General features: G+C 43.4%; 2 protein-coding genes across 7 annotated transcripts in view; both read right to left on the reverse strand.

Moving 5' to 3' along the window:
- LOC139552833 (spartin-like) overlaps window positions 1–558 on the reverse strand; it is a 28,012-nt gene extending 27,454 nt beyond the window's left edge. For all 5 annotated transcript variants that reach the window (XR_011670542.1, XR_011670543.1, XR_011670544.1 and 2 more), the window contains exon 1: window positions 368–558. The gene's annotated coding sequence lies outside the window, so the exon portion shown is untranslated. The remainder of the gene's footprint in view (window positions 1–367) is intronic.
- A 13,678-nt stretch (window positions 559–14,236) lies between these two features.
- On the reverse strand, window positions 14,237–19,927 carry ccna1 (cyclin A1). 2 transcript variants are annotated; one of them, XR_011670545.1, is made up of 9 exons: window positions 19,742–19,873; window positions 19,261–19,439; window positions 18,973–19,192; window positions 18,743–18,861; window positions 18,176–18,399; window positions 17,811–18,015; window positions 16,894–17,125; window positions 14,892–15,025; window positions 14,237–14,674 (listed from the first exon to the last, which is right to left on the reverse strand). XR_011670545.1 is itself a non-coding variant. In XM_071364906.1 (9 exons), exons 2-9 carry the CDS (start codon window positions 19,417–19,419, stop codon window positions 14,623–14,625), a joined length of 1,227 nt encoding a protein of 408 aa, XP_071221007.1. In that variant the 5' UTR covers window positions 19,420–19,439; window positions 19,742–19,927; the 3' UTR covers window positions 14,237–14,622. The 2 variants fall into 2 exon arrangements, 1 of the variants encoding a protein (XP_071221007.1); XM_071364906.1 differs by having other exon boundaries at window positions 17,012–17,125; window positions 19,742–19,927.
- Between the last annotated feature and the right edge of the window lie 1,893 nt (window positions 19,928–21,820).

The raw sequence follows: 21,820 nt of genomic DNA on the forward strand, positions 1-21,820 counted from the left end.
ATAAAAACTATTCAACACATGCAACACTTTATTAGGTATTATAACTAGACATTACAGTTGAAAATAATTATTCAGGAAGTAATCGTGATAGCTTTTTCCTCCAAATCTCTCAGCTATGCGTTTAGGGGGGTTTGTCTGGCTGGTTCCACCTGTATGACAACATTCAACAGATATTTTTAAAGCGTGATGTTTCTTTCAACAATAATGAAAACTCTTGAATAGTTATGTAGATTAGTTCTTGTCATTTTGACCAAAAAAAACGGCAGTTTTCTTACGGTCAAATAACGACTGAGTAGGCTACTGTTGTCTACATAGCTACTCAACTTTACGGACAGTCGCACACAAACCGAACCCCAAATAAACCTACCTTTACCGGCAAACTCGTGATTTCAAACTAGAAATGGAAATAAGTAGACAATGTTAGTTAATAAGAAGTAACATTGTAGCCATCTATCAAAAATACGTTTTTCTTTCTCGGATCAACGTGCGCTTATCCTGCTGTGTCTCGCTGTCCCCAAACAGACGCACATCTGACATTCGCGAAACACAGGTTGAGGGTCGTCACTAGTTACCACAGCCACAAAGTCATAAACCCCGCCTATTTATACAATTGTATCTTCTTAAAATCTGATTTAAAACGTAACCTTAACCACACTGCTGACGTTATGTCTAACACTAATGCTTGACTTGGGATGAACAAGGCACAGTAGACTATATTCACACACAAATTCCCAAATTACATTATGCTATAGAGACATGTGATTATTCCCTGTTAAGGGTTCATAAACATTTTGTCAGATGGAATTTCATGACTTCTCCATGACCAATAATTAGTGTTGTCTCTATATAGCCTACATTAAAAAAGTCAGCATAAATGTGTTATTGACACTAGAAGGCTGCTCTGTGTCCTACCGAGCAAAAAGGCAGTAACAGCTCATTTGGTCTAAAATGAGTTAATGTCATTTTTTGCCACATTAAATACATGCTTAATCATGTAGACAAGTATCCTGCCTCTATTGTATTGTGTTTTGGAGAAAATGTTAGCAGTAACTGCATAAAGTTACTGTGAAACCAAAAGCCATTTTTCTCCGTTTAGCTGGTCTCTGATCCCATGTAGGCTTACTGTCGTTGTGCCTTTGAACAAGGCACTGTTAGACTACTGTATAAAACACATGTGGTCAACCTTCCATCTGGAGAGCTACTGGGCATGCAGGCAGCCCTGAAACACATCAGAGTCTGCTTATCAAAGCCCTGTTGAGCTGCTGATGTTTAGGCTACAGCATGGGGAGTTAGAGCAGGGCTGATGTTTAGGCTACATAATGGTGAGTTAGAGCAGGGCTGATGTTTAGGCTACAGCATGGTGGGTTAGAGCAGGGCTGATGTTTAGGCTACAGCATGGTGAGTTAGAGCAGGGCTGATGTTTAGGATACAGCATGGTGAGTTAGAGCAGGGCTGATGTTTAGGCTACATAATGGTGAGTTAGAGCAGGGCTGATGTTTAGGCTACAGCATGGTGGGTTAGAGCAGGGCTGATGTTTAGGCTACAGCATGGTGAGTTATAGAAGGGCTGATGTTTAATCTACATAATGGTGATTTAGAGCAGGGCTGATGTTTAGGCTACAGCATGGTGAGTTAGAGCAGGGCTGATGTTTAGGCTACAGCATGGTGAGTTAGAGCAGGGCTGATGTTTAGGCTACAGCATGGTGGGTTAGACCAGGGCTGATGTTTAGGCTACAGCATGGTGGGTTAGAGCAGGGCTGATGTTTAGGCTACAGCATGGTGAGTTAGAGCAGGGCTGATGTTTAGGCTACAGCATGGTGAGTTAGAGCAGGGCTGATGTTTAGGCTACAGCATGGTGGGTTAGACCAGGGCTGATGTTTAGGCTACAGCATGGTGGGTTAGAGCAGGGCTGATGTTTAGGCTACATAATGGTGAGTTAGAGCAGGGCTGATGTTTAGGCTACAGCATGGTGGGTTAGAGCAGGCCTGATGTTTAGGCTACAGCATGGTGGGTTAGAGCAGGGCTGATGTTTAGGCTACATAATGGTGAGTTAGAGCAGGGCTGATGTTTAGGCTACAGCATGGTGGGTTAGAGCAGGGCTGATGTTTAGGCTACAGCATGGTGGGTTAGAGCAGGGCTGATGTTTAGGCTACAGCATGGTGAGTTAGAGCAGGGCTGATGTTTAGGCTACAGCATGGTGAGTTAGAGCAGGGCTGATGTTTAGGCTACAGCATGGTGAGTTAGAGCAGGGCTGATGTTTAGGCTACAGCATGGTGGGTTAGACCAGGGCTGATGTTTAGGCTACAGCATGGGGAGTTAGAGCAGGGCTGATGTTTAGGCTACAGCATGGTGAGTTAGAGCAGGGCTGATGTTTAGGCTACATAATGGTGAGTTAGAGCAGGGCTGATGTTTAGGCTACAGCATGGTGAGTTAGAGCAGGGCTGATGTTTAGGCTACATAATGGTGAGTTAGAGCAGGGCTGATGTTTAGGCTACAGCATGGTGAGTTAGAGCAGGGCTGATGTTTAGGCTACAGCATGGTGGGTTAGAGCAAGGCTGATGTTTAGGCTACAGCATGGTGGGTTAGAGCAGGGCTGATGTTTAGGCTACATTATGGTGAGTTAGAGCAGGGCTGATGTTTAGGCTACAGCATGGTGAGTTAGAGCAGGGCTGATGTGTAGGCTACATAATGGTGAGTTAGAGCAGGGCTGATGTTTAGGCTACAGCATGGTGGGTTAGAGCAGGGCTGATGTTTAGGCTACAGCATGGTGAGTTAGAGCAAGGCTGATGTTTAGGCTACAGCATGGTGAGTTAGAGCAGGGCTGATGTTTAGGCTACAGCATGGTGAGTTAGAGCAAGGCTGATGTTTAGGCTACAGCATGGTGAGTTAGAGCAAGGCTGATGTTTAGGCTACAGCATGGTGAGTTAGAGCAGGGCTGATGTTTAGGCTACAGCATGGTGGGTTAGAGCAGGGTTGATGTTTAGGCTACAGCATGGTGAGTTAGAGCAGGGCTGATGTTTAGGCTACATAATGGTGGGTTAGAGCAGGCCTGATGTTTAGGCTACATAATGGTGAGTTAGAGCAGGCCTGATGTTTAGGCTACATAATGGTGAGTTAGAGCAGGCCTGATGTTTAGGCTACATAATGGTGGGTTAGAGCAGGGCTGATGTTTAGGCTACAGCATGGTGAGTTAGAGCAGGCCTGATGTTTAGGCTACATAATGGTGGGTTAGAGCAGGCCTGATGTTTAGGCTACATAATGGTGAGTTAGAGCAGGCCTGATGTTTAGGCTACATAATGGTGAGTTAGAGCAGGCCTGATGTTTAGGCTACATAATGGTGGGTTAGAGCAGGGCTGATGTTTAGGCTACAGCATGGTGAGTTAGAGCAGGCCTGATGTTTAGGCTACATAATGGTGAGTTAGAGCAGGGCTGATGTTTAGGCTACAGCATGGTGAGTTAGAGCTGGGCTGATGTTTAGGCTACAGCATGGTGAGTTAGAGCAGGGCTGATGTTTAGGCTACATAATGGTGAGTTAGAGCAGGGCTGATGTTTAGGCTACAGCATGGTGGGTTAGAGCAGGGCTGGAATAAAATCCTGCACACCTAGTAGCTCTCCTGGACGATGGTTGGCCACCCCTGAAATAAAAGGTTACCACATTAACCAAATACTGTCTTTATACAATTATTCCCTCATTCAATGAATCAGGGATACAATGGATACGGTAGGCTACTTCGAAGGAAGGTAGCTAACTAAAACATGTTATCTATAACTTTATAAGGCTAAAATATTCATGTTTCAAGGGAGATCTATGCACAGCATGGAAGTTATATGTCAATTCTGAGAATATTTTTTTAAGTTATTGGAATTATATAGCCTATTGTTTAATAGAAATGTCATTGACAATGAGTCAATGACATTAATGCTTAGGCCTACAGCTAAATATACTGAATATAAACGCAACATGTAACAATGTCAACTAGTTTACTGAGCTACAGTTCATATAAGGAAATCAGTCAATTTAAATAAATAAATTAGGACCTAATCTATGGATTTTACATGACTGGGCAGGGGCACAGCTATGGGTGGGCATGGGAAGGCATAGGCCCACCCACTGGGGAGCCAGACCCAGCCAATCAGAATGAGTTTTTCCCCACAAAAGGGCTTTATTACAGACAGAAATACTCCTGAGTTTCATCAGCTGCCCGGGTGGCTGGTCTCAGATGATCTCGCAGGTGAAGAAGCCAGATGTGGAGGTCCTGGGCTGGCATGGTTACACGTGGTCTGCGGTTGTGAGGCCAGTTGGACATACTGCTAAATTCTCTAAAACGACATGGTAGAGAAATATATATTACATTCTTTGGCAACAGCTCTTGTGGACATTACTGCAGTCAGCATGCCAATTGCACGCTCCCTCGACACTTTTAGAGTGGTCTTTTATTGTCCCCAGCACAAGGTACACCTGTGTAATGATCATGCTGTTTAATCAGATTCTTGATTTGCCACACCTGTCAGGTGGATGATTATCTTGGCAACGGAGAAATGCTCACTAACAGGGATGTAAACACAATTTGAGAGAAATGTGTATGGAACATTTTATTTCAGCTCATGAAACATGGGACCAACACTTTACATGTTGCATTTATATTTTTGTTCAGTGTAGTAGATAGACCACGTGGTTCAGGAGAAAATAGCCACATTAATATGTTCAGTATAGTTAACAATGACCCCAAGCACACTTCCAAAGTTGTGGCAAAATGGCTAAAGGACAACAAAGTCAAGCTATTGGAGTGGCCATCACAAAGCCCTAACCTCATCCTATAGAAAATTTGTGGGCAGAACTGAAAAAGCATGTGCGAGCAAGGAGTCCTACAAACCTGACTCAGTTACACCAGCTCTGTCAGGAAGAATGGGCCAAAATTCACCCAGCTTATTGTGGGAAGCTTGTGGAAGGCTACCCAAAACGTTTGACCCAAGTTAAACAATTTAAAGGCAATGCTACCAAATACTAGTTGAGTGTATGGAAACTTCTGACCCACTGGGAATGTGATTAAATAAATAAAAGCTGAAATAAATCATTCTCTCTACTATTATTCTGACATTTCACATCATTAAAATAAAGTGGTGATCCTAACTGACCTAAGACAGGGAATCTTTACTAGGATTAAATGTCAGGAATTGTGAAAAACTGAGTTTAAATGTATTTGGCTAAGGTGTATGTAAACTTCTGACTTCAACTGTATGTTTTTAATTGGCTATATAGTTAGTCTATCATTATATAGGCTACCTGCTGTACACATGCAGATACTGCACACAGAGAGACTCGCTGAAGGGTAGGCCTAATTCTGATCATGGTTGAAATTTAGATTTTTTTATAAGTGATTGATACTATATCTAAAAAGGAAAAACACAATATTACAATTCCATTACTTTTCCATGATTTTCTGACCGTAAAATCCCTCATTTGACAAATCAGAACAGCGCTTCCTGCACATTCAGGATGGCGCATTTCTCAATCTGCTCATTCTTGATCTGCTCATTCTCCATCTGCTCATTCTCCATCTGCGCATTTCTCCATCTGCTCATTCTCAATCTGCTCATTCTCCATCTGCTCATTCTCCATCTGCTCATCCTCCATCTGCTCATCCTCCATCTGCTCATTCTCCATCTGCTCATCCTCCATCTGCTCATTCTCCATCTGCTCATTCTCCATCTGCTCATTCTCCATCTGCTCATTCTCCATCTGCTCATTCTCAATCTGCTCATTCTCCATCTGCTCATTCTCCATCTGCTCATCCTCCATCTGCTCATTCTCCATCTGCTCATTCTCAATCTGCTCATTCTCCATCTGCTCATTCTCCATCTGCTCATCCTCCATCTGCTCATTCTCCATCTGCTCATCCTCCATCTGCTCATTCTCCATCTGCTCATTCTCCATCTGCTCATTCTCCATCTGCTCATTCTCCATCTGCTCATCCTCCATCTGCTCATTCTCCATCTGCTCATTCTCCATCTGCTCATTCTCCATCTGCTCATTCTCCATCTGCTCATTCTCCATCTGCTCATTCTCCATCTGCTCATTCTCCATCTGCTCATCCTCCATCTGCTCATTCTTGATCTGGTCATCCTCCATCTGCTCATTCTCCATCTGCTCATTCTCCATCTGCTCATTCTCCATCTGCTCATTCTCCATCTGCTCATCCTCCATCTGCTCATTCTTGATCTGGTCATCCTCCATCTGCTCATTCTCCATCTGCTCATTCTCCATCTGCTCATTCTCCATCCGCTCATTGTTGGCTGTATACAGTCGTGGCCAAAAGTTTTGAGAATGACAAATATTATTTTCCACAAAGTTTGCTGCTTCAGCGTCTTTAAATATTTTTGTCAGATGTTACTATGGAATACTGAAGTATAATTACAACCATTTCATAAGTGTCAAAGGCTTTTATTGACAATTACATGAAGTTGATGCAAAGAGTCAATATTTGCAGTGTTGACACTTCTTTTTCAAGACCTCTGCAATCCGCCCTGGCATGCTGTCAATTAACTTCTGGGCCACATCCTGACTGATGGCAGCCCATTCTTGCATAATCAATGCTTGGAGTTTGTCAGAATATGTGGGGTTTTGTTTGTCCACCCGCCTCTTGAGGATTGACCACAAGTTCTCAATGGGTGGTCTGGGGAGTTTCCTGGCCATGGACCACAAATATCGATGTGGGCTTCTTTGCTGCCCTTCTTGACACCAGGCCATCTTCCAAAAGTCTTCGCCTCACTGTGCGTGCAGATGCACTCACACCTGCTTGCTGCCATTCCTGAGCAAGCTCTGTACTGGTGGTGCCCCAATCCCGCAGCTGAATCAACTTCTTCACAACAATTGAACCGCTCTCCTTGAAGTTCTTGATGATCCGATAAATGGTTGATTTAGGAGCAATCTTACTGGCAGCAATATCCTTGCCTGTGAAGCCCTTTTTGTGCAAAGCAATGATGACGGCACGTGTTTTCTTGCAGGTAACCATGGTTGACAGAGGAAGAACAATGATTCCATGCACCACCCTCCTTTTGAAGCTTCCAGTCTGTTATTCGAATTCAATCAGCATGACAGAGTGATCTCCAGCCTTGTCCTCGTCAACACTCAAATCTGTGTTAACGAGAGAATCACTGACATGATGTCAGCTGGTCCATTTGTGGCAGGGCTGAAATACAGTGGAAATGTTTTGGGGGGATTTAGTTAATTTGCATGGCAAAGAGGGACTTTGCAATTAATTGCAATTCATCTGATCACTCTTCATAACATTCTGGAATATATGCAAATTGCCATCATACAAACTGAGGCAGCAGACTTTGTGAAAATTAATATTTGTGTCATTCTCAAAACTTTTGGCCACGACTGCAGTGTATGAAATATACTAATTAGGGAAGGGGGAAATCAGGAGAACATGTAGATACTAGGCTACTTGCAATATAGCGTTAAATTGTCTTTTACCACACATATGTAAGGCAATAGCCATCTACTAGACATTTATACAGTGCTTTTTATTCAACACAAGCCATCATGTATTACAATGAAGGTCAAATCAGGGACAGTTTGAGTATTTTAATTGTTTTATCAATGTTTATTCGCTTCTAAATCTCAGTTTCTTCAGTCCAGCGAGTGGGTTTATGAGCTGTTTTAACGAAGTGACTCTAGTGTCGGATTACATTCCATAGCCACCGCTACTGAAGGCTGGAAAGTCCCGCCTATTTCCCTCTTATTTCATTCGCTGAAAGGCCTGTCACTTCTTGGCAGAAAGATAAGCATACGCGCGTGGCACACAAGACATTTATAAAGTATATGAGGGCTATGTATATGAGTGCTATGTATATGAGTGCTATGTATATGAGTGCTATGTATATGAGTGCTATGTATATGAGTGCTATGTATATGAGTGCTATGTATATGAGTGCTATGTATATGAGTGCTATGTATATGAGTGCTATGTATATGAGTGCTATGTATATGAGTGCTATGTATATGAGTGCTATGTATATGAGTGCTATGTATATGAGTGCTAGTATATGAGTGCTATGTATATGAGTGCTATGTATATGAGTGCTATGTATATGAGTGCTATGTATATGAGTGCTATGTATATGAGTGCTATGTATATGAGTGCTATGTATACTTTATAAATACGTTATGTTCTGAGTGACCAGTGTAATTTCTCTGTGTTGTTGTATGTGTCGAATTGCTATGCTTTATCTTGGCCAGGTCTCAGTTGCAAATGAGAACTTGTTCTCAACTAGCCTACCTGGTTAAATAAAGGTGAAATAAAACAGGAGAGACGTTTGAACATAAACATTTTTTTTAATCAAAATTTGTTTTTTGCTAGAATTGCCTTCTGGAACATGTGAACTTTCATGTGCCTTAAAAACAAACTGTGCATGACAGCCAGGCACTTCTATTTTCAATATAAGTAGTTTCATAAGGTATTATGAGCCAATGGTCATCTACAGTATTAGGCATTTATTCAGTATTGTTTTTCCTTCATCTAATAAATGTGTTTATTCATTCACAACTAGGATGTTGCTGGGCTTAGTACAGGAAGTGTGGTTCCCCTGGTCTCCGGGTACCAGTGCTGTGGGAAAGGATGCTAGGCTTAGCAGAGACGGCTCAGAGGTGATACACAGCTGATACACAGCTCAGCGTGATACACAGCTGCCCAATGGAAGCAGGTCAGCAAGTAGCTCAATACACTGGTGCACTAGACATTTGCACTGGCGTCGACTTGTCGTACAGCCCATTCAGCTTCGCAAAAAGGCAACAAATCTGCACAATTAGCTCAATCCGTTACACTACACCCACACGTTGCCCCGTAAGAACAAATATTGCAAGTCAGACTGCAGTAAAACAAATACTGCGTCCCCCCAAAAAAAAATTTACTGCAGTAATTTTGCAGTTATTGGATCCAAAACACCACAGTTGATTGCAGTTTCAAAACTGCATTCTGTTTTTGTAAGGGACCATAGAGCCTCAGTGGTGTCATAATACCCATAAACCCTAGTGGTCAAACAGGTTAATGGTTACAATCTTTCCCCCACCACATAGGGGATTTTAGAAACACTTCCTATTGTGTAGGCTAAGCCTGGTGTGACGTTTTGATAACCACATAAATATTTTCCAGACAAGGTGTTTTAACGTAGTCTGAGCTATTTATGCAGATTCAAAAATGCTTAGCGTCAAAGTAGACATCATGCTAGACTAAGGTGACCACATTTCTGAAATTAAAACCGAGGACATTTCCAGTTCGGCGGTCAATATATCATTAAAATATCCAATGTTATTATCTATGAAATAAAAAAGGGGGACAATTCCAGTTTTATGTATTTAGTCTAACAGGCACACTGTGACAGAGAAAACAACTATATTACAGAAACACTACAGACGAGACAGAACTGTCCGATCTGAACAAGCATTCAGTGGTCCTGGTAGTCTGGGTAGAATACGAGCAGAAGAGAACATGAGCAACAATGAAAAAAACAGACAATAGTATATGTGAAATACTTAACATAATAAAGAAATAAGATGCTGATGAGATTGGTAACTACATAATATACTTATAGCAACCTAATCTGTATATTTCTCAGAAGAATGCATCTTCTTCAGGATTGCTCTGTCTTTGGCCAGCTTCTCCATGAACTCCTGGCAGGGGAGGTTGAAGTTGGTCTTCACAATAAGCATGGCCTTGATGGTAGGAACAGTGAACCTATTTCTTGCTGCTGTCCATAGATCATTCATTTGGGAGAACACTCTCTCGACTGGTGCATTACTTCCAGGTAAGCACATGACAACAGACGCTAATCTAGCCAGGTTAGTGTGTGGGATGTCGTTCTCTTTGAAGTGGGTAACCACCGTGCTCCATCTCTGACTGAGCGGTGTCTCAGATGTTTTCCATTCTTCAAGCGATCCCCCCTTTAGGAACTCTCTGTTATGAATTTTATGAATAATGACTAAATGATGTATACATTTAACGTAGAACTATAACTAACTGAATTCTACCCTGTTTTTCTATATTGATAAATAATGTTAGTTCATAAGAAAGAGGTTATGTAGCATGTACATGGGAAGAGAGGAAGGTATGTGTGTGCCTAAAGGAAACAAAGTGGATCATTAACCTATGTTTGAACCGACCCGGCTATAACTCTGGGGAGATAAGATAGGACAGGGAGAGCCCATACAGATTTCCCAGTTTCTGGGGTGGACTGGAACTGTCAGCTGAGTGGTAATAAACTGTGGTGAGACTCCAGGAGAAGAAGAGAGAATCCAAATATTAGTGTGTATATATGTGCGTAGGTTAAGAGAATAGTATAAAAGGAACGTTTTTGTATATGCACAGCAGAGCTCTCGTAAATAAACCTTGCTGACTATTGTAGACTGGCCTCTCTGTCTGTTTAATTTCAATAAAGAACCTTACAAATTCTTAGTAACAGACCGAGTAGTTTAATTGAAGTTCAGTTTATGAACGCTGAGAACAAAATTATCGTAACACTCTTGCAGGCCAGTAACCTCGTCACACTATGCATCCTCATTGATGGTCACATTGGGGCATTTTTCCTGCAGTGTGGCTGCTGCCTTCTGGATCTCTTCATGCTGAGGTTGCCTTTTTAAAAGGAGACAATGTAAATCTTTTAGATTATCTGTTTGCTTTCCCCATGCTTGCAAGTAGTTCACAGCCGTAGTGGAGACTGATTGGGATGTTTTGAGAAAGCTCTCTTTAGACATGGCTCCATTTTCCTCTAGCTCTTTCAGAAGTCCTCTGACCAAACCTGGAATGAAGTTATCATCACGTCTTGCAGTCAATTTTGCTTCAACGTTTCTCAGAATTACAGCTGACTCCACAGCACAGCGGTCCTAGCCTCCAAGCATCTTGATCGTGTCACTGAATACGGTCAAGTTTCCATGGACAAAGGCCAGCCAAAGTTCTGTCAGTGGATCTTCGAACATTGTTCACAGGACAACAGGGCATTTGTCTTCAGAAATAAAAAAGGATTTCAATGGCACATACTTTTTCAGCACTCTTTCTAGAGCAGGGAGCATGGACATCCAGCTGTGGACAGCCAGCGAACATTGTTGTGTAATAAAATGTTATGGTACTCCTGGCCAACAAACTCACAAAAGCCCTTCAGTCTTTCTACTCTGACGGTGAAAATATGAACATATTCCAAATATCTTTGTGAGCAGGTACTCAACATCATATCCAAAGCTGTTCTGGCCGTGTTAAGAATGATGTGGGCAGGACAACCTAAGCCAATCACTTCCTGCTGCAGAGCATTTTTTACTTTGGTATGGACATTGACCCTCCCCATCCTCTTCGGTCCTCCAAAGTTGGTATTTGTTGTCGGCAGAGAATGTTTCCCAGGTTACATTTTTGGATGACCACCAGGACCTCAGCTGCAATTTCCTCTGCTGTTTCTCCATTCAATTCAACAAAATCAAGCAGTTTTGTTTCCACAGATGTGCTGCCATCATATATCTTACAATATCTGACTACTACTGGCAGCAGCTTTACATGTCCATGATTGGACACATCAATGGACAGGGACACAAATTCAACCTGGTCTAGGTCCTGTGTTACCAAAGTAGTTGCCCATGGTGCTAACACGTTACTCACTATGGCTTCACATTGTGTCCTAGCACATGTAAACTTCGCCTCATAAATCTTCCGTGTCAGTTGTGCCGTGCAGCCCAGAGATGTGTAACTATGATTGTGTCACATAGTGTGGTATGCAAAGACACCCTCCTGCACAGCTAAACCATATTCTTCTTGGGAAGGCTCTTCCTTCTTGAAGAATGTGGTGACAGAGGGCATACCAACACGGCCAATCAGAGAGGCTTTATGCTTTTTCGTCTGCTGATGTTCTACCCCTGCCGTTCTTCTCCGGCTGCCAATTGAAAGAGAGGAATTACAAAGGGTGCAGTGAACCATTCTATCGTCTTGACCTGAGCGTATAAATGGAAATTCTCTCATGTTTTTCATAAAAAGTGCATTTCCGTTTCTTGGAAAGAGTCATTGTATCTCCTCTGTCTGTTCTTCTTCACTCTCCTTGTGTCACTCTTCTTACTCTCATAACTTATTCTCCTCCAATCTTTCTCCTCTTGACTTCACTCGTCTTCCTGCTCTTTCTTCCTTTCCTTCTCTTCACCTTTCCACCTCACTCTTCTACACTCTCCTTGCTTCACTCCATTTTTCCTTCTCCTTCCTCTCCAATCTGTATTAATAAATAGCATACCATTAGATAAAATACTTTGGTTAACAGATTCCCATTGCTTGCCTCATTTTTGTATTTTATCTCAAAAACATTGTTTGGAATAATAAACTGGCAGGCTCTGTAACCATATCTTTACCTTTCCTCCTCTGTCTCCTTCACATCCAGTCTTCTTCCTCTCCACTGCTAATGTTATACATGAACATTTCTAAATATATTTTCACACTAATAATGCCAAACCATTAAAATTGTAATCTACAAAAATATTCGCAGAATTAATTGTGCATTCATTTAATATATTTTAAAAAAAGCCCATCCACTGCATGTTTACATGTGAATGTTTTTTAACCTAGCTACCATAACAGTAGCTAGCTAACTTAGTCTACATACCTAACAACCTATTTAGAGCAGATCTATATAATAAATTGTGACATTACATCAGTGGTGCGGGGGCTGTGTTTTGGCAAAGTGGGTGGGGTTATATCCTTCCTGTTTGGCCCTGTCCGGGGGTATCATCGGATGGGGCCACAGTGTTTCCTGACCCCTCCTGTCTCAGCCTCCAGTATTTATGCTGCAGTAGTTTATGTGTTGGGGGGCTAGGGTCAGTTTGTTATATTTGGAGTACTTCGGTCTTATCCGGTGTCCTGTGTGAATTTAAGTATGCTCTCTCTAATTCTCTTTCTTTCTCTCGGAGGACCTGAGCCCTAGGACCATGCGTCAGGGCTACCGGGCATGATGACTCCTTGCTGTCCCCAGTCCACCGGGCCTTGCTGCTGTTCTAGTTTCAACTGTTCTGCCTGCGGCTATGGAACCCTGACGTGCTACCTGTCCCAGCGGTAGAGATACTCTTCATGATCGGCTATGAAAAGCCAACTGACATTTACTCCTGAGGTGACATTTACTCCTTGCTACACCCTCGATAACTGCTGTGATTATTATTTGACCATGCTGGTCATTTATGAACATTTGAACATCTTGGCCATGTTCTGTTATAATCTCAACCCGGCACAGCCAGAAGAGGACTGGCCACCCCTCAAAGCCTGGTTCCTCTCTAGGTTTCGGCCTTTCTAGGGAGTTTTTCCTAGCCACCGTGCTTCTACACCTGCATTGCTTGCTGTTTGGGGTTTTAGGCTGGGTTTCTGTACAGCACTTCGAGATATTAACTGATGTACGAAGGGCTATATAAAATAAACTTGATTTGATAGCGAGCAGCCCCTTCTGCTGGACAAAACAAGCACGCCATTGAGACGTCAACCGGTACGCTGCACGGTCTTTCTTGCCAAGTAAAACCGCAGTGTTAAAAACGGGGACTTTCCCCGGAAAACCGGGACGTCTGGTCACCCTATAGCTAGACTACAAATCCCTGCTAGCCAACTTCAGCTGACACCGTCGCTAACAGGTATTGTCAAAAACTTGCTAGACAGTTCAGAATTGTTGAAATTTAGCTAACAGGTCATCCAGAGTCCTTTGACTTGAGTCTGCAGTCTCGTCATGGCATCTGTAGTTCTGAGCCGCGTTTGTTTTGGGTTAAATACAGGCAAATAGTGATTAGTCATCTTGTCCAAGAGTTCAAAGCAAGAGCAAGTCAACACGAAACAGCCATTGAGTGTGTCAAATCCCCTGTGGGAAAACTGTTGGAACCATTTCCCCATTGGACCGCTGGGTTATGGCTCATAGTGTGGTACTTTAGTGGGCTGCAGCTATCTATATTGAGACAGTTACAGTAGGGCAGACACGTGAGGATGCTGTGAACCCATTACTATTCTCCACTGGGACACGTTAAATATTGCAGCGTAGGAAGGGTCATTTTCTGTTCTTCTCTTACCAATTATGAATGTAGCAAAATGTAATAAAACCAAATCCCCAGAGCAGTGGAAAGAGCCCACAGCCATGACCAAACTGATACAGAAGAAAAGCATGGCAAAAAAATAACTCATACATGAAAGCTCCCAGTATCAAGGATTGAGAAGCGGAGTAAAGCAATGCCGAGGCCAAAATATGGGCAACTTGTTTCCTTTAATCACATGATGCAACATACAAGATGCAGCCTGAGGTCCATGATTGTCTGGCAGTGACCAAAAGCAAAAATGACTTCGTACAGTAACAAAAGACTCAACCACCCGTTTAAAAAAAAAAAAAAAAAGGCATAGGTTAAATCCTGAGATTACAGACGAGTACTAAAACACTTGAAGTAGGCATTCTAGAGTTAAGTCAACAAGTTACTATATCATTGTGTTTACTTGATAGCTACCTACACAAATAGCTAGCTAGGACAAAGTGTTAATTAGATTTTAAAAATTTAAAAGCAAAACAAATAAAAGTTATCCAGTAGGCATCTACAGAGGGAGCTAAGAGCTGTGTTGTCAGTCATTTCCCAGCAACTTCAGTAAAAAGGCAGATCCTCAGGAGGACTTAGCATAGACACGTTGCCAAACCTGCAGAGAGGAGAGCCAGTCAGCAGATGTTCATGGTAGTATTCAAATCAGCAAAAAGTTTGGCAACAGGAAACAAGTGTTATTGGAGAAGTTCAGGTAGTGAACACAACAGGAGTAGTGCTGTGGCTAAAGACAGACATGGTTAAGGTTAGACATCATGGTTATGTTTAAGGAATTATAGTAAAAAAAAAAATTATAGTACAGATTACCAACTCACTTTGACCCCTTGTACTTCTCCCTGATGGCCTGTTGGGGGCGACTGTAGGCACTGAGGTACATCTTGTGGAGGTCCTTGAGGCAGGGTGCAATCTCTGCCAGGGTGTAGCCAGTGAAGGTGTACAGTGCGTCAGGCTGGAAAAACAGATGCCACACGGGTAGTTTAGCAAGTCAAACCAGTCTAACTAGGGAATCAGGTAGCCTAGCAGTTAGAGTAATGGACAGTAACCGAAAGGACGCTTTGCGAATACCAGAGCCGACAAGGTGAAAAATATGCCGATGTGCCCTTGAGCAAGGAACTCCACCCTAACTTGCTCCTGGGTGCCATACTAGGACCGGCACTGTCAAACATGTCACTGCACCCACCTGGTGTAAGACTTTCTACCCTCAGCAAAAGAGAAACATCCCTTCCCCGGTCTTTCAAAGATAATTTATAAAAATCCAAATAACTTCACTGTAAAGGGTTTAAATACTGTTTCCCATGCGTGTTCAATGAATCATAAACAATTCATGAACATGCACCTGTGGAACAGTCATTAAGACACTAACAGCTTACAGACGGTAGGCGATTGAGGTCCCAGTTATGAAAACTTAAGACTAAAGAGACCTTTCTACTGACTATGAAAGAAATCAAAAGAAAGATGCCCAGGGTCCCCGCTCATCTGCTTGAACGTGCCTTAGGCATGCTGCAAGGAGGCATGAGGACTGCAGATGTGGCCAGCGCAATAAATTACAATGTCCGTACTGTGAGACGCCGCTACAGGGAGACAGGACGATCAGCTGATCGTCCTCGCAGTGGCAGACCACGTGTAACACCTGCACAGGATTGGTACAGCCGAACATCACACCTGCGGGACAGGTACAGGATGGCAGCAACAACTGCCCGAGTTACACCAGGAACGCACAATCCCTCCATCAGTGCTCAGACAGTCCAGCCTATTGTGGACAGAGGGCTTGTAGGCCTGTTGTAAGGCAGGTCCTCACCAGCAACAACATTGCCTATGGGCACAAACCCACTGGACCAGGCAGGACTGGCAAAAAGTGCTCTTCACTGACGAGTCGTGGTTTTGTCTCACCAGGGGTGATGGTCGGATTTGTGTTTATCTTTGAAGGAATGAGCGTTACACCGAGGCCTGTACTCTGGAGCGGGATCGATTTGGAGGTGGAGGGTCCGTCATGGTCTGGGGCGGTGTGTCACAGCGTCTTCGGACTGTGCTTGTTGTAGGCAATATCCACGCTGTGCGTTACAGGGAAGACATCCTCCTCCCTCATGTGGTACCCTTCCTGAAGGCTCATCCTGACAATCCTCCAGCATGGCAAAGCCACCAGCCATACTGCTCGTTCTGTGTGTGATTTCCTGCAAGACAGGAATGTCAGTGTTCTGCCATGGCCAGCGAAGAGCCTGGATCTCAATCTCATTGAGCATGTCTGGGACCTGTTGGATCGGAGGGTGAGGGCTAGTGCCATTCCCCCCAGAAATCTCCGGGAACTTGCAGGTGCCTTGGTAGAAGAGTGGGGTAACATCTCACAGCAAGAACTGGCAAATCTGGTGCAGTCCATGAGGAGATGCACTGCAGTACTTAATGCAGCTGGTGGCCACACCAGATACTGACTGTTACTTTTGACCCCCCTTTGTTCAGGGACACATTATTCAATTTGTGACATATGTCTCAGTTGTTGAATCTCGTTACGTTCATACAAATAATTACACATTATGTCTGCTGAAAATAAAACGCAGTTGAAAGGGAGAATGTCTTTTTTTGGTTGAGTATATATAGCCTACTTATGAGAACAATGTATAAAAGGGAGATTACTCTACTGATATAAGGAATGTGATACCCACACCAGGATAAAATGCATATATTAGTTGGTATTCTTGATTGAAGGTCAGAACAGGCACTAGTTCTAGGTGGGGGTGGGTTACCCCAGAGTGATGATGAAACAGTCAGCATAGGAGCATGAGACCAATGGCCATCAGAGTACAGCAGACAGGCATGTCTTACCCAGAGGGACCTGTTGAGGGTGTAGTTGGCCAGACAGAAAGCAGACAGGCATGTCTTACCCAGAGGGACCTGTTGAGGGTGTAGTTGGCCAGACAGAAAGCAGACAGGCATGTCTTACCCAGAGGGACCTGTTGAGGGTGTAGTTGGCCAGACAGAAAGCAGCAGCCGCCACCATAGAGGGGAAGTAGTGCAGGAATGGATCCACTTCCAACATGCTCAGCTCTGCCACATACTGAGAGTAGAGTTCACAAAAACACACTTGTTAACTGCAACAAAACTCCTGCACATTAAAAATGAATAATGTTGATAAACCATTTAGTCAACTGGGGTGAAATACACTTCACATCAGGCCTGGGCAATTCCAGTTCTCAGAGGCCTGATTGGTGTCACTCCCCCCCCAGCAAACACACCTGATATACACTAATTGCATTTAACGGAAGATCATGATTAGTTGATTTGAGTCAAGTGTGTTCTGGGGCGAAAGTGTTTCACCAATCAGGACCCGAGGACTTGAGTTAACCCTGTAGGGCAGGGGTGTCAAACTCATTCCACGGAGGGCCTAGTGTCTGCAGGTTTTTGTTTTTTCCTTTCAATAAAGCCCTAGACAACCAGGTGTGGGGAGTTCCTAACTAATTAGTGATGTTAATTCATCAATCGAGTACAAGGGAGGAGCGAAAACCCGCAGACACTCGGCCCCCCGTGGAATGAGTTTGACACCTGTGCTGTAGGGTGACCCATTGGGTTTTATTTAACCAGGTGAGAACACATTCTAACAAGAGTGACTAAACTATTGAACACTTGGGTCAGAGTACTGACTCATGTACCCGGATACCATGCTGCTAGCCTAAAGGCACATCTCAAAAACATGGCACAGCTATCAAGCAGTCAGACATGAGCATCTAGTTCTCTGTAAGTACCAGGGCAAGGCTCTCAGTCTTGAAGCAGACTGCTTGGACGGTGAGGAAATGGCGGAGGAACTGGTGTGTGGTGGGGACGGTCATGTCGAAGGCCAGCACCTTTAGCAGGAAGTGTTCCATACGAAGCAGCTGCTTCTTGGTGTAAGTGTCATCTGTGATGTACACAAAGTCCTCCACCTCCGGAGGGTAGATCTCCTCATATTTACTACCAGAGAAAAGGGTTAACACTAAAAAGCCCATTTACCACAGCTGAAAGTGAACCACCTTCCTACAGATTACTGGTTCTGGCATAGTCCTGCCAAGAGTATTGTGAACAGACAAGTGTTTGTGTACAAAAATTCTGCTAAATTTGTAAGATGACTTACGCAGCCAGCAGAAGTGCAGCGGTGCCCACCAGCTGCAGCTTGCCCCGGAGTACAGACATGCAGGAGAGGAAGCGGTCCATGTAGTTGACAGCCAGGTAGATAGTCTCCCCACACAGCTTGTACTCCTGGCCGACCTCCACCAGCCAGTCCACCAGGATGACACGCATGCAGTTGGTTATATCCGGCTGCTTCCGCATGTAGCCAGACTTCGGACGGCACTTTATCTGGAACAGAGGGTTAGAAAGAGACTTCATCACCTTCAGTTACAGAGCAACTTAAAACAGGCACATCTAAAGAACATGTATATTTAGCGGGTGTGAGGTTAACAGCAGAATAAAGTAAATATACAAAATGCCAGCCAAGCTACAACTAAAGTGCTGGAGTGTTAAGCCACAATGGCTGCTGTGCCTGATCTGGGGGGGGGGGGTACACCTAAATATGGTGATAGGGAGAATTACCCTCAGAAAATGATATAAACAGTGCATTTCATTTAACAGATGCCCTTAAGTCAATAGAAGCATAGAAGACATTTAAACTAGTAGCCGCATAGTTTGAACGAGTGCGCACTTCACTCTTGCGTAAGTGTTTGTGGATGTCCTCGGAATATTCTGCAAGACACATGGCATTCTGAGTGGTGAGAGCCTCGTTATCTGGGAGCGACTGCATAGAGGTGTCCATGCATGACCCTGCAAAACAAAGGTTTACTTTTAAATGAGTCAGTGCTGTGAACATGAAGTGAAAATGGACATGGTGATGCATCATTGTGCCCTTGTAATGCCACCACAGGCCGACCTCACCTGAGCTCAGGTCCAGGAAGAGACGGAAATCTTTATGTTGCATGGCAGCAGTTTCCTCATCCACCACCTGAGGCTCTGCAGCCACTAGTTCGCCAGAGGCTGGGATGACGACCTCACATGGCTCATCCACATAGATGTCAGCGCTAGAGCTTGAGGGACAACCCAAGAGATTGGTGTGGGAGTTGTCCAAAATAGAGCCACGTTTGGAAAAAATAACTCCCTAAAAACAAAAAGTGATTAGCCAATTTGAAAAGGCTTTGGACGCAGAAAAGTTCTCAAACTACTCACCTGACCAAAAGATCGACTGTGCTGTTCGTTTTCTGTCAAGACGCCGAGTATAGTCCTCTGTTTAGCCCTGTCCATCCGGGATGAATCCATCCTATTTGAGGCCAGAACATTTTCTTGGCTGCTACGGCTGGCCAGACGGGCGACGGTGTTGAAGTTCATCTTTAAAAATAGTTAAACAGCTAGAAGTAGAGGGGATTATACATCAGATGGTAAACAAACCAAATTTACCTAGTGGAACTGTATAAACTGGCTGCCATGACTACCGATAGTGAGGTGGTAACACGTTCGCCTTGAATTGTTTTACACAAATAAAGTTCAGCTAGCTGGTTAGCTAACCTATTATTGCAAAGCCATGAAAGTCAAACAAAACGAATTAAAAACAATGTGTGCACGCTTTGTTAGCCAACGCTTCAAATGTTTGGCTTCTTAAGGTAGCTGAAAATTGAAACCTTTTTATTTTTTTAATAAAAAATCTACAAACCTTGGTTGCGTGTTACACAGCCGATGATGCACAAACTAGATAAAACAAAATTGTTTTGTCGTGGTATGACTAGCTACCTCCCACCGGTTTATATTGACCTGTGCATGCAGGTTTGTCTCATTCGGATGAACGCACTGATCAGCTGTTTCAGCTGTTGCTGTGTAAAACTCAGCTGTTTCAGTTGTTGCTGTGTAAAACTCAGCTGTTTCAGATTTACACAAATCCGAATCGAAGTCCGAACCGCTCTCAGTTGCGCGGTCCAATCACAGCCGCCGAAGAGACCACGTGGTGTCGTTTCCATAGCAATGTGAAGACGCTCTCAGTTGCGCGGTCCAATCACAGCCGATGACGAGACCACGTGGGGACGTTTCCATAGCAATGTGAGGACGCTCATAGTTTGCGCGAATCGTACGTATATGTTTACAAGCAATATTAGTCTACAATCTCCAAAGAAAACGTTGCCATGAACTAAATGATCATTGATATTTTTATGCTCAATCTGTCAGTGTTTCAGAGAGGGAAAAAGATTTGCCTGGTTAGCCAGACTCGTTTAGGGTTTCTATTAAACAGGTCCCCGGTTGAACCCGGCAATGGTCTTTCACGTGACCGAGTTTAACCGGTGAGGGAGATACACCTTGCTCGGTCATGTTGTCAACAAGGCAGCAATGCAACTTCCTTTTTCCATAAACTATATCTCGGAATTTTCTAATTAGTTCTAATTGGGAAGGCAGATAAAGCGTTTTTTAATCAAAAGCAATCACTTTTAAATTTGAAAACAGAATCCTACTCATTACTCCACATTCAAAAGTAAGTGAGTATGGCTGGGGGGGGTGGTTGGGAGTTGGAGAATTTAGCATTATTCAAATACAGATTCAACCACAAAGGTAGGTTTTCCAATGCCTCGCAACGAAGGGCACCGATTGGTAGATGGGTAAAAAAGCAGCTATTGAATATCCCTTTGAGCATGGTGAAGTTATTAATTACACTTTTGATGGTGTATCAATACATCCAGTCACTACAAAGATACAGGAGTCCTTCCTAACTCTGTTACCGGAGAGGAAGGAAACCGCTCAGGGATTTCACCATGAGGCCAATGGTGACTTTAAGGATGTTTTCACATATAGTCCTCTTTAAAAGAACTGATCTCAGTCCTCTTTAAAGTTAACTCTGGGTTAAAAAAAAGCAACATAACTCAGTTTCCTGTGTATTCACACTGCCCTTGCCTTGGAATGCTCAGCTCTCTTACCAGTTCACTTCAACATGTTTGTGGTCTGAGTCCTCTTTGCATTCGCATTGCTATGTTTAGAAAATAACCAATATATTTTTCCAACATTTACTCAATAGAGCCCCACAGTGGAGGGAAAAAGGCCACCTTAGCTACCGCGGGCGACACCGTGATACACAGCTGCCTAGTGGAAGCAGGTCAGCAAGCAGCTCAATACACCGGTGCACTAGTCATTTGAACAGGTGTCGACTCGTCGTACAGCCCAATCAGCCACACAAAAAGGTCTTGAGTGGCAACAAATCTGCCCAATTAGCTCAATCCTTTACACTACACCCACTGGTCGCCATGTAGAGTACCACAGTATGAGTCATAATACCCATAAAACCTAGTGGTCAAATAGGGAAATGGTTCCAATCGTTTTTCCACCATACAAAGAGTGTTGCAGCAGCAGGAATCATGTAGAATAATAGGGAAGACATCAAAACTATGAAATAACACATATGTAATCATGTAGTAACCAAAAAATTATCAAATCAAAATTAATTTGATATTCTTCGAAGTAGCCACCCTTTGCCTTGACGACAGCAGTGAGTTTGTATGCATTGACAAGTCCTGGATATTGTCCTGCTTCAATTACTCTAATAATCAAATAATAATAAATCAACTTCCACAGTGTCACGTAGGGATGCATGATTTTGACAACAAATCTAGGCCTTATTTTGAGTAAGAGGAAACATTGAATGTTGCGACAGATTATAGGGTCCCACTCCCCTGGGAAACACTGACCAACACTTTGGTCCCTACCCTGTTACAACAACACCTCCATAGAGATCTTATTACTATTCCAATTTCTT

The sequence above is a fragment of the Salvelinus alpinus genome, chromosome 24 (genome assembly GCF_045679555.1).
Source record: "Salvelinus alpinus chromosome 24, SLU_Salpinus.1, whole genome shotgun sequence".
NCBI lineage: Eukaryota > Metazoa > Chordata > Actinopteri > Salmoniformes > Salmonidae > Salvelinus > Salvelinus alpinus.